General features: G+C 41.0%; 1 protein-coding gene across 3 annotated transcripts in view; it reads right to left on the bottom strand.

The window, feature by feature from the left end:
• LOC124550907 (G patch domain-containing protein 2) overlaps positions 1-18855 on the bottom strand; it is a 142640-nt gene that overhangs the window by 14310 nt on the left and 109475 nt on the right. For all 3 annotated transcript variants that reach the window (XM_047125695.1, XM_047125696.1, XM_047125693.1), the window contains 2 exons: positions 15190-15317; positions 9965-10078 (listed from right to left, as the gene is read on the bottom strand). In XM_047125695.1, coding sequence (XP_046981651.1) covers positions 9965-10078; positions 15190-15317 — 242 coding nt within the window. The remainder of the gene's footprint in view (positions 1-9964; positions 10079-15189; positions 15318-18855) is intronic.

Consider the following 18855-nt stretch of genomic DNA (forward strand, 5'->3'; position numbering starts at 1 on the left):
TCCCAGAATTCTAAAAAGTTATCGGAGTTGTCCTGGGACGTATACACCCTGATTTTATACTTACAACAGGAAGCACCTAAGTTAGCAAGTTATCAGGAGTCAGATTCTTCCCTCCGGTATTTTAAACAATATGTAAACCATATGTACTTCAGTCCACAGATTTCAGCATATTGTGATTCACTTACATCGAAGGTGAAATCTTCTAGGTCAGTAGGCTACAGAATTGTATGAATTCCACATGTTTCAGTCAAAATGAAGTAGAGGACTTTCTCTGAAACAAAATGGACCCACCCAATCACCTCGACACTGCAGCGTGATTGCGACAAAGTGTACACAACCAAACTGAAGGGACGGTAAATGAATTTATGAAAGAAGAGGACGAATACAAATGTGTTTAATGCATACTACAAAATCTGCAATACTGGAACATCATAAGGACTGCGACTAAAATATAGGTTCCAAGAGTGTACGAATGCTAGCTGATGACGATCTGTGTGTGGGCACAGTGAACGGCCAGGTTATCAGCACCCTTGCACAATGATATGAGGACTATCCAAAAGTTTTTAAATAAAAAAATTAATAATATGGAAAAATGCAATTTTATTATCTACACTTTAAGGGGATTTAGAAAGAAAAAAAAAATCTAAAATTTCCGTTTTTTATCTCATCTTAAAATTTGCAATGTATCACTTATAAACTCACATGGGAAGTATTTTATTTTATTTTTCTAAATATAATCTACACCGGTTGAAAATGTTAAAATTGTTATGTGCATTACTTCAAGATGTAATAAAATCCATGATTTTTTTGTGGATTGCTGAGTCTAAAAGGTCATGTCCAGAAGAGTATGGGCACCAGGTTGAGGAAGTTGAAACAAAATTCGAGAGACAAGAAACTGTCTGATGGAAAACCATAAGACGCAGGCTGACAGACAAAATGATTGACGAACTACAGCAGTATTATGGGATGACCATTAGAAATATTACTAAGGATTTGTTGAAAATGAAGCAGGGGGTATGCGCTACCTTCTTCCACAGACTGCCAACTGATGAAAAACCAGTACACTACCTTTGCCCTCCTGGGCCTGATTCATGGTGCAATTACCGCAATGCCCAGTACTCAAACAGTTCACACAGCCACTAACAGTCCATCCCAGCAGCAGTCATGGATATCATAAAATCTATTTATAGATACCTTGCAAATCCTGAATTACTGAAGAAGTGTCTGCATGGTCAGACTCAAAATCCCAATGAGTCCTTCAATAATCTTTTATGGACTCGCTTACCAAAAAATGTTTTTGTTGGAATGAAGACACTAAAGTGGGGGGGGGGGGGGGGGGGGCGGTTAAGTGATGCTGTTATCGCTTTTAATGATGGCAACATTGGTAGGGTGAAAGTGTTACAACATATGGGAATTAATCCTGGAGCAAACTGCATCAGAGAACTTTAATGGATGGACAAGGTTCACATTGATAAAGCAGAGTATGCAGCACAGTTGGTCACTAAGGAGACCAGAAAGAAGAAAAATCTTGGAAAAAGAGGATGATATGCAGTTGGTGCAGGGTGCTTCTGAGTGACTAAAAATAAAAAATTAAGCACATATTAAATGAGTTACAGTCTTTTGAAACTTTAGAAGCTGTTCCAGAAAACTTACATTTTCTGTTGCATTTTTCCCTAAATCTCAGAAACCACTTCCAGAAGAGCATTCAAGTTTTCAGGGAGTAATAACATACATATCCTGAGTCTACTGAACTAAAAGAAGAACATACTGTGATGTATAAATAAAATTATTTAGGATAACATACACAAAAGTACACAAAATTTTAACTGTGTAATGAAAACACTGTATTTCCGAAAGCAGTGGCTGAAATGCAATTCTTGTACTTCAGTAGACTCAGAACATACAGTTTAATGTCCCGTAAAAGTTTCATGTCAATGGCTACAGCGGTTCCTGAAATACAGGGAAGCCAAGTCACTAAGATTAACATTGTCTGAATAGGATGTTCCAACTCTCCTTAAAGGTGCACTCTTCAGCTGTTCTACAAAATCGCCATTCAAATTCAAGAAGTTTTAATCATACCATGGTGCAAGTTTTTCAATATTGTCTCTGCTGAAATCTACCACCTGTGATTGCAATTACTGCTTTATACCGTCTTGCAGTTCAGCATCAGTATCAAAGTGTCATGTAGCAAGCAGTGCCTTCATTTCTGGGAAGAGGTGTTAGTTGCTTGGCAGCAAATCTGGGCTGTATGGTGGATCATCAAACACCTCCCACCCAAAACGCTGTAGGAGCTCTCCTGTACAATCAGTCGAGTGTGGATGGGTGTTGTCATGAAAATTTGTGCTAAGTTTTGCCAGATGCTTGTTTTGTATTGTCCGCCTTAACTTTGCCAGTGGTTGATAACTAGCTTGCAGTTTTTTGCCAACAAAACCTAATCGCAGAATGCACCTCAGAAATGGCAGGATTTTCTACTGCACAGCGCATTTCAACACGTCACAGAAAAAGAAGTAGCAGAGACACAGATTGGATGTGTACTGAGTGTAAGACCATTACGGCACCGAGGTGGTGGCTGTAGCCCCGTCCACCATCACAGCTGACCAAAACGTATATTACTTTCTGGACAGCCCTCGTACACAGAAATGCATGGTGAAAATCTATTAGACAAAAAAATAAATCTGGAAACTATGTTGCAGTCTCCCACAACAACTGAAAGGCAACCATGACAAGATGAGCAACAGAAAAGCCCTAATGAAATTCCTATGGAACACAGCTCAATAGCCAGATAAAATCAGGAATAAGATACCAGTACAAACACATTTTAAAAGGGGCCAGATGGCTGCATGACTACTTGGAAATTATGGATGACCAAGTCACTCTGTGACACATGCAAATCTCACACCCACTATTTTGGGAAGAAGAGTGGACATCACACAAAATCTTAAAATTCGAACCACACTCACCTTATCAGTTAATCCTATGGGAGACCCAGATCATCTGTCAGGTCATCATATAAAACACTAAACTAAGTTAAACTAAACAAAACTCTGCCAGAACAGGCCATGGAGGCCCAACAGTACCAACCGGCTGCCGTGTCATCCTCAGCCCACAGACATCACTGGATGCGGATACGGAGAGGCATGTGGTCAGCGCACCGCTCTCCCAGCTGGATGTCAGTTTATGAGACTGAAGCCGCTACTTCTCAATCAAGTCACTCCTCAGTTTGCCTCACAAGGGCTGAGTGGAGCCCACTTGCCAACAGTGCTCGGCAGGCCGGATGGTCACCCATGCAAGTGCTAGCCCTGCCCGACAGCCCTTAACTTCGGTGATCTGACGGTAACCGGTGTTACCACTGCGGCAAGGCCATTAGCATCATATAAAACACATTCAATTAAAATATGTCTTACTGACAGCTGTGTCACACATCTGTGGCACACTGAGTGCTCCGTGTCATGTAAGAGGAAGCCCTGTGTCAACAGGAAATAAGGGCGACTTCTTCAGCTCATTGTGAGTGGAAGGAGGTAAGCCACAGTCGCACTGCAGATTTTGCAGAACATAATTTATTATTCCTCAGTTCCAGCCACAGAGCCTCCCACCAACACACTGTCTTCTTGGGCACAAATGAAGTGACAGCCTCTACGGGGACTGAACAGCAAGTGGAAGGTGGAAGGGAACAAGTCTCCTCAACAGCTGCATCAAAATATTCATTTCCCTGCATCCATGTGTGTCCTAGAATCCAGCAGAGAATTATTTCCTTGTACTGCCTGTGCAAGAGAAGGGGGGCATCTTGCACCATCCGATCTGCTGGACACATATGACCAACAGCAAGGAGGGCACTTTGAGAGTCTGAGCAGATGAGGAATTTCTCATCATGATGCCATCTCATCTGCTCCACTGCCCTCAGGATAGCAAACAGTTCTGTGCAATGCACTGAAAACTGCTCTGGGAGCCCTACCCTGGGGACAGTGTTGGGGAACAAGACAGAGCAATCGATAAAACCTCCCTGCTTAGACCCACCAATGTAAACAGTAATAAAACGTGGGTGGTAATGTAAAATATCATTATATTTAATTTTGAAAATATAGTTTGGGGTATCATACTTCCTGTAAGCAGTTAGTTCCGAAAGTAATCTGAGCCTCATTAGTAGCCAGGGAATGCCCTACTCCACCCCTGGCTTTGGACGTTAATTCCCCCCCACCTGTAATAATTCAAGGCTCTCTCTCACATGATGGATCCCAAACAACCTCACGGACCAACTGTTCTAGTGATGACTGTTAGCAAGTAGGAACAGATAAAGCCCTATATGCTTTGAGTACCACGAGAAGAAAACGTCAAATAGAGAGCGAAGGCTCACGGGCCTCTGCACACATGCTAGCAACAGGACTCTAGCAATAGGCTCCTGCTGACAGCCTAATACCCTCCCGGTGAATTGCATCCAGTGTTTTGAGGTATGAAGGCCTTGCTGATCCATAAACCTGACATCTGTATTCAAGCTGGGATCACACAAAGGCCTTATAAAGTTGGAGCATACACACCCTGTTGCCTCCCCAAGACCTATGACTGATGCACTGAAGGACGTTTAAGGCTTTGAGAGATCTCAGTTTCAGTTCTTTCAGCTGTGGTAGTCATGTGAAGCTTCTCATCAAAAGTGAGGCCCAGATATTTCACATTTTTCTCAAAACTGAGGACTCAATCCTCCACTTTCAAAATGAGTGAATTAAAAAGAGTGGGAGCAATTAAAATCAACACAAACAGTTTCCTCCGAGGAGAATTTAAAATCTGTGGTGTAAGACCGTTTCTCCAACCATCTGATCATCAATTGCAATTGCCAAGGAGCTATTGCAAGGTTGGTGAACGCACACAAGATGGAGAAGTCATCCACGAACAAGGAACACAGTACGGGGCACCACACTGAGGACGTAATACTATTTATTGCAATGGCAAGTGCTGTGATACTTAAAACAATGCCTTGAGGTACACTATTCTGATTAAAACAGTCAAGACATGACAATTCCAACCCTGCATCCAAAATACCTGTCAGAGATGTAGGACCACATGAACACGAGTTGATGTCCACAGAATCCCCACTGACAGTGCTGCAATGAAATATTATCCTTCCATGTAGTATCATATGCCTTTTCCAAACTGAAGAAGACACTGATAACGCATGGATTATGGAGGAGAGCTTGTTGAATTGCTGCTTTGGGCAGGGTCAGGAGTATGGAGTTATACCTCTTGAACCTAAACTAGGAGTGACTTAGTAAGGACCTGGTTTTGAGAACCCACACTGGGCATCAGCTGAACGTATGATCCAGTGTCTTTTTTATACAACTTGACAGGCTAATGTTAACAATAACTATTGGAGTTTGTCTGACCTTCCCAGGTTTTAATTTTTGGATTAAAATAAGATTCTTTCCACGAGTTGGGAAAGTCTCCGATCATTCAAATTTCATTGAAGAGATGAAGCCTTCGACTGCAGTCCAACTGTTGCACTACACTGTACATTATCTAGGTTGTGTCCAGGTCTAGTGTCACGAGCTACCGACAATTCAGAATCCAATGCCCACAGAGAGAAATGCTGGTTGTATTCCTCCCTGTTGGTGAAATGGAAATTCAAAATCATCTTTCTCCTATGTCTCCTGAGAGTGACAAAGCTGGATCCTAGCTATAATCAGTTGTAACGGACTTATACGATTCAGCCATTGTCTGAGCAATGTCTCTCAGCAGTCTTAGGAAAGACCCCTGCTCTCATACAGCTGCTACTGGAGATTGTAAGATATGCCCTGAGATCCTCCTGATGGCTTCGTATACTTTACTTGTGGATTTGGACCTGCTGTTGCCGAGACCTCTGCTTACTTTCCCAAATTATTCTTCTCATATGTATTCCCATTGACTGTGGGATGGATGCATCAGCGGCATGGTCAATCACGGCTGTAATGTGACCCACTCATCCTGGACACTATCGGACAGTTCGAAAACAGTGAACTGCCTGTAATGCATCCAGTTAGCCTCTCTGGGCAACCATTTTAGCAGCTTCCTTTCAGGTATTCCGTCAGGCAAACTGATCCAGATAGAATAGCAGTTGTTACCATGACAGTAATTCCAGAATGAAATTTTCACTCTGCAGTAGAGTGTGCGCTGATATGAAATTTCCTAGCAGATTAAAACTGCGTGCCAGACCACGACTCGAACTCGGGACTGTTGCCTTTCGCAGGCAAGTGCTCTACCATCTGAGCTACCAAAGCATGACTCACACCCCATCCTCACAGCTCTACTTCCGCCAGTACCTCATCTCCTACATTCCAAACTTCACAGATCTCCTGCAAATCTTGCAGAACTAGCATTCCTGGAAGAAAAGATACTGCAGAGACACGGCTTTGCCACAGCCTGGTAGAGCACTTGCCCGTGAAAGGCAACAGTCCCAAATTTGAGTCTCGGTCCGGCACACAGTTTTAATCTGCCAGGAAGTTTCATGAAGGTAATTGTCCATTCCCCACTGAGCAAAGTCTGCAAGGGCAAGCATGCAGAAGGAGAGGTCTATGGCCATAGACGAACCTGTAGTACAGCTAAAATGTTTAGCTTGACCCATGTTCGTCATTATCATATCCATATTACATGTCAGATCCTCAAGTATCTGACCCTGATGTTAGAACCACATAGAACACTGTGTGCATTGAAGTCCCTTAAAAGTAGAAAGGGACAGTGCAGTTTATCTACATGTACAAGGACCTCACTGTCAAGGGCTCATGAGAGCAACATTGGCCATTATGCAAAACACAACTGCTTGTAGCATTATAGCAGCACAGGTGAGGAGTGGAAAGTGTCCTCGATAAATACCGTTACCCTCCTTCGCTCTTCCACCAGCAAGTTCGTGTTTTCTGCAGAGGTACAGCCTCCAACTACAGGCACATCAGTACAATTAAAATGAGTCTCCTGGAGACCGAGGCAAAAAGGTCTGTCCCGTTCTGTACAGATGAGACCTGTATCCTTCCATAGTCCACTGGAGTATGGGAGCCAGTTCAGGGGTGTGGTTTTGATTTACCGGTATACTTGTGCTGGTGTGGTGAGGCACTTGTAGAGTGACTGGGAGTGCAGGGACTGCCTGGGGCTGGTGACGAGGCATCAAAATCCACAATGTATTCATTATCAATAAGGCGAGCCAGAACGACACCTGAAGGCGCCCGTAAGCTGACGCCCTGTCCCTCCTCCTTTCCCCTTCACAGATGAGAGGAGAAACGGGGTATCCAGGCACTCTGCTTTGAGTAATGTGGACACTGAGAGGCACTCAGCTTTTGGAGCAACTTCTCAGTGCTCACTGGTCAACTTTGGGAGCAGGTTTCTGCGTTATGTAAGCATAAGTAGGGGCAAAGACGGGATTTCATCGCCTTGTATTACTTTTTGGCTTCTGTCTAGGGGCTCCGCTTGGTCACTTATTTCCTAGGTTTTGCATTCTTCAGCAAAAACAGAGTAGCCTCAGCGCCAGACTAGGTGACTCCCAGAGCAGTTAATGTAGACTGTTGGAGATGGGCAGTCACTTTCAGTTTCATAGACTGCCTGTCCACATTTCCCATAGGTCACTTCGCCACAACTCATCACTGTATGGCCATAACGTCGGCATTGGTAGCATTGCATAGGGTTAGTTACGTAAGACCTAACTTGAAGTCAGAGGAACCCTGCCACAATGTGTTCAGGTAGATTTGGAGAATTGTAGGTCACATCCACTATACCCTATGACGCCAATTCTTGTTCAGGCTCTAATACATATATCTATGGCCATGAAATGACCGCATGTGACCCACTGTTGCTCGAGCTGAGAGAGGTGTGCATCTCAACAACAATATCATAGTCACCTAATTTGTATGACTTCTTAACAAGTTCTACCTCCTCTGACCATTTAGTCTCGACAAAAAATGGAAATATTACATAACTGTTTAATAGACTTTAAAGTTCCAGCAAACCCTTCTAAACATTTACGTATATAGAAAGGGGACATTTTCTCAAACATCTCCTCCATGCCCTTCTTCACCACGGACACATTGTGACTTATGACTCCTTGAACCCCTTTTGATTATCAGGGGGACTAGCCTCCCTCATTTGTTTTGATGACTGAGTGCGAGTACTCCCAGACGGTAAATCCATCTCACTGTGAGGAGGAGGAGGAGGAGGAGGAGGAGATTTGAAGGGTTCCATCTCAGTTCCACGAGCATCTGGGGAAATACAAGTCCACCTCAATAGAGCCCTGCATGCCTAGCTAATCATCATACAACTGAGGTACAGAAGGTTCTCCACCAATGACTGTTCCACCTAAACAGCCATGCATCTCATCACACACTGAAACTGAGGCTTTCGTTTTACAGAGGTTTACACCATCCTTATGATCGAGGCTGTCACGCCAAGATCCCCATTCCCTGTGACACACAATGGTCCACCACTACACCGTACAGTGGTCGCTGAAGCTTGCCCAGAGCTTATAGAGGACTGGTGGCACTTTCCAGTTCCCAGTGCTGCCAAGCCCATAGCCAAAATAGCCAACATATTTCAGCTACGAGGCCCTCCACCGTCTAGACGGAAAATATCCTGCCACAGTGCGTGAAGAACACAAACGACTATAGGGAAGCCCCTCTTCCACAGCATGACAATAATACTTCAGTAAACATCCCCTCACATCTCTCTCATTACCTGTTATCGGTACCTACACAATGCTACTAGCCTAACAGCAGCAGCCAGAAAAATTTCACTCAATGAACCTTATTCATCATAACTATCATGGGAAAATTCCCTTTTAGAAGTGAATGTAATACTGGTGTTAGACAGCACTAAGCTAAAACGGGACAACAGAAGATCCTAAAGAATATCCCAGTAAAAGGGGTCAAAATGTCGACCACGTAACAACAGATTGAAGAGGTACATGATGCAGCCTAACAATCTAGCAGATTTTTCCTACAGTGATGACAGCCTGCAGACTTTTGCTCACATACTCTTCTTTCTCCTCAGGAGGAAAGTACTCCAGCTCGATAGGCTGAAAGAGACACGTGTGCGCTCTAACACCCCTCAAAGCCATTCATCAGTGTAGAGTTGATATTTGACAGTCAATGGATCTCAAAAACTACGTAAGCCCGATTCCCAACAGCTTAGCTAAGAATTTTGACTTACAGATTCAGAAGAAACTTGGGAAAAAGTTAAACATTTGCCTGAGACAATGTATACTAAAACATGCAGCATGTACAGTATCATATTTCTGAGATTATTAGTTGGTCGGTTTTTTCTATTCTTTCCTTATTGGAGTGATAACACAAACTGGAAATATATGACCCTTTAGATGCTGCACATATTAAAATATACTGTTCTATCAAAATGTTCATTTCATAAATAACTGCTGTGAATCGGCTGGTCATAACTGCCCCTCATACAGGACTGTCCTTTAGATGCTGCACATGTTAAAATATACTGTTCTATCAAAATGTTCGTTTCATAAATAACTGCTGTGAATCTGCTAGTCATAACTGCCCCTCATACAGGACTGTCTCTTCAGTGATTTATGCCACTGTAGCCTTCACACCTGTTAAAACTTTCAAACATCGATTCTACACAAATTAAGAGATTTACATATAAATGATCTCAACAGGTCACAGAACAGACATACCTCCATATTTCAAAACCAGTTTTGTTCGGTTTTAACCCATCAGTACATAGGCTCATAACTTTACGTTTTGGACAATGACACATTTCAATCTCAAATATTAGCAGCAAACAAAACCACAGGAACTGAAGAAGACATACCAGGACAACTTCTGTACTTCATGTGCATGACTCAGCTCTATGCAGAACACTGTTTTTTAGAAAAGATATTCAACTGTGAGGGACTTGGGAAGGGTGATGGACAGCGATTTTCTCTGACCCATTTCTTTTCAGCTAGGAGTTGGAGGAATTGTGTCACTGTGATGATTCCACTAGCAATTAACATTACCTTGTTTTGGTGAGCACAGGGCATGTGAGTGTAGGGTCAGTCGACATCTTGAGCGAATACAGCGTCGCAAGTTGGCACAGCTGGTCACGCTCCTGCTGTTTCATGGGATGGAGCCTGAAACAGAGGACACATACCATCAAACAGCAAATCTCGTGTCCAAAAAGACTGGAAACTAGCTAGCGGAAAAAGACGGAGATGTGAACATTAATATTACTCTGATACATAATATTGTTCATAAGGATGACTATGTCTTTGACTGTGGTAATTGAAATGAATAGATGCATGTATAAATTCTGGCTTCCGTTAGAAAATAACTCAGTTGAAATTTTGCACTGTGAAATTTTGTACCTTGCAGATACATCTTTTAACAGCCCTGTCTGCCACACCAAGTCAATACAAAAATCCTTTACCAGTTCTTAATAGCAAAAAATGTTTAAAGTTCTATAGAAAGTAGTGGCCACTGAAACTTGCCTCAAATACAGGTAGGAATTTAGCTATGTTCGTATGAGAACAACAGCATCAGCAATTTAACTCTCAATAATCATTTTATTATTCCGAGCCATAAAATGGTGCCTTTTTCTCCACGCGAGCACTAATACAGAGCAGAAGTGAATCTTTCCTTGTTTCTTTAATTTTTAAAGATAAATATTTTACGGTTTAAAATATATGAGGTTGCTACCCACATAAAACTTCACAAAGCTACGTAGCTGATTGTTGTTGCTGTCTGAAATTCCTAAGACTGGTTTAATTCATCTCTTCACACTGCTCTATCTTGTGAAAGTCTCTTCATCTCTTGAGTAACTACTGCAATCTACATCCTTTTGTACCTGCTTATGGTATTAATCTTGTGGTCTTCCTCTACAGTTTTTATCCAATACACTTCCCCCCAATACCACACTGATGATCCCTTGATGTCTCCGAGTGTATCCTATCAACTGATTTCTTCTTTTATTCAAGTTTGCCACAAATTTCCGTTCTTCTCAGTTCTCGTCATTAGTTACATGAACTACGCACCTTATCTTCAGCACTCTTCTGTAGTATCACACTTCAAAAGCTTCTAGTCCCTTCTTGTCCAAACTGACAATCGTGTGTTTCACTTCCGCCCAAGGCTAAACTTAAGACAAATGCCTTCTAAAAAGACTTCCTAATACTTAAATATATATTTGATGTCTTCTTCAGAAACACATTTCTTGCCACTGTCACTCTACATTTAATATCCTCTCTTTTTTCCCTCTTTTCCTAATCTAATTCCAACAGCATCACCTGTTTTAGGTTGGTTGGTTGCTTGGTTTTGGGGAAGGAGACCAGACAGCGAGGTCATCGGTCTCATCGGATTAGGGAAGGAAGTCGGCCGTGCCCTTTCAAAGGAACCATCCCGGCATTTGCCTGGAGCGATTTAGGGAAATCACAGAAAACCTAAATCAGGATGGCCGAACGCGGGATTGAAGCGTTGTCCTCCCAAATGCGAGTCCAGTGTCTAACCACTGCGCCACCTCGCTCGGTCACCTGTTTTAATTCAACAGTTTTTCTCTCTAAACTTTAATTACCTTTTGAAATTTCTCCTTGCATTCCTTCACAACTTGTTCAATATTGAACACACTGTTTTAAATCACTGCTTCCCTCTCACACCCCTCAAACTCTTGTAACTGCTGTCTGATTTCTATAAACGTTGAAAATAGCCTTTTCCTCCTTGTATTTTATCCCCACTACCTTCAAAAACTAAATAAATGTATTCTAATCAACACCGTCAAAAGCTTTCGCCAAATCAAAAAATGTGATAAACACAGATTTGTGTTCCCTTAACATATCTCCAAAGATAAGCTGTAGGATCAGTAGTCCCTTGCGTGTTCCAGCATTTCTCCAGATGCCAAATTGATCTTCCCTGGTTTGCTTCTACCAGATTCTTCCATTCTTCTGTAAATAATGTGTGTCAGTATTTTCCAGCAATGACTACTTACACTGGCAGTTCAGGAATATTTAAATTTGTCAGCATCGGCTTTCTTTGGAAGTGGAATCATAACATTCTTCTTGAATGTCTGAGGGTATTTTTCCTTGCATTTATCTTGTACACCAGGTGGAACAGATCTGTTATGGCTGACTCTCCCAAGGATATCAGTAGTTCTGACAATGTCGTCTACTCCAGATCTTGTACACCAGGTGGAACAGATCTGTTATGGCTGACTCTTCCAAGGATATCAGTAGTTCTGACAATGTCGTCTACTCCAGGGGCTCTCAAAGTGCTCTCTCAAATTCTTCTCGTAGGATCATATCACCCATCTCATCTTCCCTTTCTATTGAGTAAAACAGAAAAATTAGTGTACAAAGACATGCCATCATTAAACTAAGTTTCAAGTGCTCTTACATGCTGATGTTAATGCAAACAATGTTACGTAAACACCAAGAATATTACAGGTATAGTAGGTTAGTGTGATGGATGGAGGCATTTCTTACCAGTGTGCCAGCAGAAAAACACTAGCACAGCAGAACAGATGGGCTACATCTTTCTAGATTTCTGAAAGGCATTGGACACTGCACCACACTGTCAACTACTGACCAAAATACAATTGTACAGAGTATCTTTGCAGATACGACTTCACTTGAAAAATGTTTGATAAACAGAAACCTGTATTTTTTACCGGGCAGTGAATGTTCCACAGAAGTAAAAGTGTCATTGGCTTTGCAACAGAAGGCATAATAAATCTGTAATGCTCTCAATATACACAAACAATTTATCAGCTAGGATCAGCGATACTGTACAACTATTTGCTGAGGATGTATGTGTGTACAGGTTGTATCACCAGACATGTGGTGTAGTGAATGGTAGCTCTCCCTAAATGTGAAAAAAAAAGAGGTATGTCACAGAGAGGGAGAGAGATTTGTGCAGTACTGATTATACAATTAGTGGTGAACATTTTAAGCATGTTATAGATTATTTACATTTAGGGTCAATACAAAATACGATGATCGTGTGAAACCCATGTTAGGGAAGGCAAATGGAGGTGCAGTTCATCTAAAGCAAATAGCTTACAAGACGCTAGAATTCTGTTATGATATTCGGAGTCCTTATTGAAGAGGCACAATGACAAATTTAATGACTGCAGTAACACACTGCTAGGACCTTAAGTTGGTATAGCCCACACGAAAATGCAACAGAAATGCTCTGAGAAGTGGAATGTCAACGGTCAGAACCAAACAGACTTAATTTTCGCAATACCATGTTGGGTAAATTTAAGGAAACTGGATTTGAAGATGATTCCTTGATCGTTACAACACTGGTGTCGTGTATCATGTGTTGTGATCGTGGAAGTAAGGTAAGGGAGATTATGGCACATGCATACAGAGGCTTGAAGACAGTCATTTTCCTCACTCGATCAGTGGGTAAATGCAATAAAAAACAAAATCGACGATACTGGTATGATGTTCCCTCCACTGCGTACTGTATGGTGGCTTGCAGATTATTTACGCGGATGGAAAACAGCACTAGAAGCATAGAAAATATAAATAGGATCCTTCAGTCAGGTGTTGTGATTTTACTATGTCACTATGTCATATTATGTGTTTCTCAAGCTACTTTATGTTGTCACACTGGTGAAATGTGCCTCCATCTTCACCAATAAACTATTTATTATTATAATATTCTTTCTAGGTGCTCTATATACAGCCATATTTGTTAACACCAGACGCAAGGAACCACATAAAGTAATGTATACACCTTTTAAGAAAAGGAGTAGGATGCAAAATGGCACAATACAGAATATTGTTTTGTGACTCTAGATGATATTTAGACAAATACTCATTTGAATTACTTTATGCTGGGTGAATAAAATGTTAATACAGTAATTAGGTCTTAATACAAAATTTTTTGTTGCTGTTAATTTGATTTAGTGTAAATACTGAACTACATAGATAAGCTGGATACAATTCAGTGTCATACCAAGTCACAATTATCATTCATGTAATACAACATAGCTGCAGTATGAGTGTGCAGTTATCTGTGCAAGGCGATGCTTTGGGATGGGTTAGCGAGTAAGACTATTTGTAGATTGCTAAGAAAGATCATTGTCCTCTGCTGCCTTATGACACAAATAAATTTTATTTATATTCTATTTGCGGAACTAGGAAAACTTGTACCCCTGTAAAGATCATCAGTTGACACCCCCTTACTCTCTTGCTTCTGTTACTTTATCTAGTTATCACACAATGGACCATTGTTCATACACTGGCTACCCCTTATAGCACCTGCACACAAAAATATTTCCTAAGTTTTCCTCTGTTGTTACCTATCTATGTATAGGTGTCACCACAGAATGTTTGTCAGTATTTTAAAATTTTCCCACTTGTAAGCTCTTTTATTTATTCATCTATGCTATCCTCTACTTCACCTACTATTCTATAATTTTTAATTATAATTCATCAGGTTATCTGGGACAGTGTGAGATAAAGTTACCTATGGAACAAGTCAACACATAGCTCACAGGAAGTTGGTAGCTTACCTGAGGAACACCAGTACTGAATAAACAGCATGTGCCACAAGTAAACCTGTGAGGTAGAATCTGGAAATTTAGTGTTCATCATTTAAATTTTTCAGCTCAGAATTCCAGTGCAAATGAAACCTAAAGAACAGTGCACATCTTTCTGTACAATCGTTACAGAGGTATAATTGTAATACATTCCTGAATGTAATACTTGAAGAGAGCTTTACAACTCTTACGTACTACAGATTTAAAATGTTCAATTTCACTGGTTATTTAACCACTTTCTAACAATAAATTTGAATTCTGCACGATTTCTGTGTCTGAAACTGTATTAGTCGACCACACTATTATTGCACCTGGGAAGGAGGGTGCTTTGGTCAGCTTTTCACAAGTTTTCTTCATGTTTCAAGAGGACACACTGCTGAACCATTTGATAGTTTACACACAAGTGTCCTGCAAGCATTTACTGTGTGATATGTTTCCCTAAATCACCATTGTATTTGTTTACTGTACCATACAGCATGTTTCCAACAAAGGCCATGGGAGGCCAAGTGCAATAATATCGTGGCCGCGTAAGGTGTATTGTGTTTATTTGCATTCAAGTGGGAATCTGATTTCTGTAAGACATGAGCTAATGTTATCTACTACTTATACACTAAATCATTTACATATTTCGAACAATATGACTTGGCCCTATTCTCAAGCTATTTAAAAAAGCATTTCCCAAAATACACATGATTCTGAACTCACTTAAGCTCCATTTGTGCTGGGTCCTGTAGAAATCGGGAGAGCTTCTCATTGGCTGATGTCGAGATACTAAAACCCGGGCGTTCATTTCGTACCCGTCTTCGACCTCCTCTAATTTCTCGGCAGCCATTCTGGAAAAAAACAGAACCATAAGAACATGGTTACACGAGAAAAGTAAATGATTTACATTGGCTTTTCTTATTAAACAAGCAAAATAAAATTGTACCACTGCTAATTGTTCCCTTTTCTGTTACACTTGCAAATGTAGCACGAGAATAACAACTGCACATATGCTTCCACACATGGTCCAATTTCTCTTATTTCATATTTGTGACCCTTAAACAAGATGTATGTTGGTGGCAGTAGGACCATTCTGAAATCTGCTGTACAAGCTCGTTCCCTAAACTTTCTCAAAAGTTTTTCACAAAAAGAACATCTCAGTCCTTCCAGGAATTCTCATTTGAGTTCACAGAGCATTTCCATAATACTTGTGTGATGAAATCTTAAACAAATGTCAATTCACTAGTCACAATTGTGAGGTACCGTCTAATGATGATCAACACGATTTGTATGATTTTTACTATTAAGGAAGTTAATTTTTTTTTTTTCACTGGTGCCTTAGGCTACAGCTTTAACATACCTCCACAATATTATGTATCCAGTGTAACAATTCACACTTCTAAATAGGACTTTTGAAACTTAGGGCAAGGGGTCTGAATAAACCTTTGATTTCTGCTACTGATTGGTTGCATTTCACTTCATCCTAACGAAGCCTCTGTGTTGATCAGAGCTACCGGTAAGAAACTTAGCAGCATGCCTTTCAATTGCTTAAATATCTTCTTTTAATCCTACCTGGTGGGTATCCCAGACATTCTAGCAGCACTCAAGAATGGATAGCACGAACATTCTGTAAGGATGAGACGCACTTTCCTACAAAACATTCAATAAACCAAAGTCAGCCATTCACCTTCTCTACAAACCCGGCTATTTGCTCATTCCAGTTTGTGCCACTTTGCAATGTTACATCTAGATATTTAATTGATGTAACTGTGTCAAACATTACAGGATTTTATTTCATACTCATCTGCATTAACTTAATATTTTTCTACATTTAGATCCAGCTGCCATTCATCACACGAAATAGAAACTCTACCAAAGTCATCCTGCATCCTCCAACAGCTACTCGCAATGACACTTCTAGTTACACTTTAGCATCAGAAAACAGTTGTAGATCACTGTTCATTCTCTCAGTCTGTTCATGTATGACGGTGTACTGGAAAATAATGCAACCAAATTTTTTATTCTGTTCTCAATATGAAACCTCACTGTTGTCTTCATTCACAGTTCACATGATATTGTAGCAGATTGTATTTGGGAGGATGGCAGTTAACTTCCATGTCCAGTTGTCCACAGTTAGGTTTTCTGTGATTTTCTTAAACCGCTTAAGGTGAATGCTGGGATGGTCCCTTACAAACTGCTTGGCAATTTTTGCTATGGACACCTATACCACAGAAAACTTAATGTTTGAGACAATGTACAAAGGTAATGTGTTTTAATACATAAAAATCAGACGTTTTCAGACAGAGGTGGTCTATCTCATGAAGCAGGTGGTGGTGGTCGTGGTGGTGGTAGTGGTGGTGGTGGTGGTGGTGGTGGTGGTGGTGGAGGTGGGTGGTGAAGATGATGGTTGGTGGTGATGATACATAAAAATAAAACACACATCTCTAAGATGCCTAGAAATTTACAAAATTTGGAGAAAACTGATTAAAAATGCTGTTTTCAAATGAGAAACATGAACTACACAAAATGTTGGAGTAGCTCAAAGGAATAAATAAGCATTCTGATGAACAACTTAACCTCACAAAAACAAAACCTCAACATTAGTGATAAATATGAACCAATGATAAAATTAGATTGTATCCCTCATCAAAATATACAACAATTCCCTTAACTTGTCCAGATCTTATGAGCGTCTGCAATTACACCTTGGTATCTAACACAAAATAGCTGGAAAAAGACTCTGGGGCTTTGCATGTTCTATGACAGCACAAAGTCCACTACTACCAGAGAAAAATTTCTTGTACAATTTCTAACCTCACATACAGCCTATACCCGGGCCGCTGAAACATTACACTTGACGTTTGCGTATGAAGTTGGCAGCGTAACAGAGTAACAAGTGAAGAACGATAGGCGCTAGGCGTTCAGCATGGGGCGCCAGCCAATCACAGCGCAGTAAGCACTGCTGTTACTCACGTGCTGTGACGTCAAAGTTCCCGCATTGCCGGCTTTGTTTAGTGAATGTGTATACAATGTGTATTGTATGTTGTTTACCGCGTGTTTTTGTTGTACTGTGTGCTATATCGTTGTGACTTTTGTTGCGTTGTGAATTTACATACTTGGAAAATGCCACCGAGAAGACTTCGTTCACCTAGTGACAATCCTTTGCATCGAGGGGTGCCGCTAAACAGCCAGGCACTGGAGTTACTACGCAGAACTCTCGAGTTTTACGAGCAGGAGAAAAACTACGTGAGCATTCATGGACAGCCATCAAATCCTGCCGATAAAAGTAGTGGAACGTACGTCAAAAACTCTTGGAATTAGTGCAAGAACCATAATAAGTAAGGGAGTATTACTACAAAACTTGGAAGATACTGAAGTGAGCCGTAATGATTCCGAGCTGTCTGGATCAAATAATACATTTTTAACAACCCCGGGAAAGAAGAAAAAGCAGCCTAGTCCTATCACAGATTTAGATTCTTTCCAGACTGATGCAATTCGTAGGCTTGTTTATGCTTACTACAGCAGAAAAGAGTATCCGACTGTAGCTAAGTTATTAGTCTCTTTGACAGAAAGTGAACTCTTCAGGGGTGGTAAAACACCACTAAAAATTGTGCTAAAAAAATATGGGTTTCCGTTACAAAACGCTAGACGGACGCAAAGTACTGTTAGAGAGGGCACATATTGTTACCGCTTGTAGCATTTTCTTGCACAATATTGTGGGCAGAGACATTCATTCCATAATTTGGCTAGATGAAACATGGGTTAATGCCGAGGAAGCTGTCAGTAAATGCTGGACGGATAACACACCCAGCAGTAGCGGCCATCAGCCGATGGGAAGAGGAGCTAGATTAATTGTGGTCTATGCAGGATCCTCCAGTGGTTTTGTCCCTGACCCACTTTTAGTTTTTAGATCAAAAAAGACTGGTGATTACCATGAAGATATGGATCACACACGATTTGTTGAGTGGTTCAGGAACCTTTTAAAACAATTTTCTGTCCCTACTACAATTGACCATATCATTCGGTGATATAGAACAAAGCTCCAACCACAAATGATCGGAAAGAAGTTATGGTGCAGCGGTTACAGGCTCGAAATATTGCAGCAGATCTGAGTATGACATAGGTTCTATTATATTCTCTTGTTAAACAAAATAAGGCTACGACACCTACATATGTAGTAGATGAAATTGCCATGGAGCAGGGTCATATTGCATAACGCTGCCACCATATCACTGCCATTTCAACCCTATTGAGTTAATATGGATGATGTAAAAATGTATGTAAGGAACAACAACAAGTCCTTTACAATAACAGAGGTGGAAAAGCTGTTGCGTGAAGCTCTTGTGACTGCGGATGCAGCCTCATGGAGAAAAAAAGTAGAGCATGTCG

Source organism: Schistocerca americana, chromosome 9 (genome assembly GCF_021461395.2).
Source record: "Schistocerca americana isolate TAMUIC-IGC-003095 chromosome 9, iqSchAmer2.1, whole genome shotgun sequence".
In the NCBI taxonomy this organism is placed as follows: domain Eukaryota; kingdom Metazoa; phylum Arthropoda; class Insecta; order Orthoptera; family Acrididae; genus Schistocerca; species Schistocerca americana.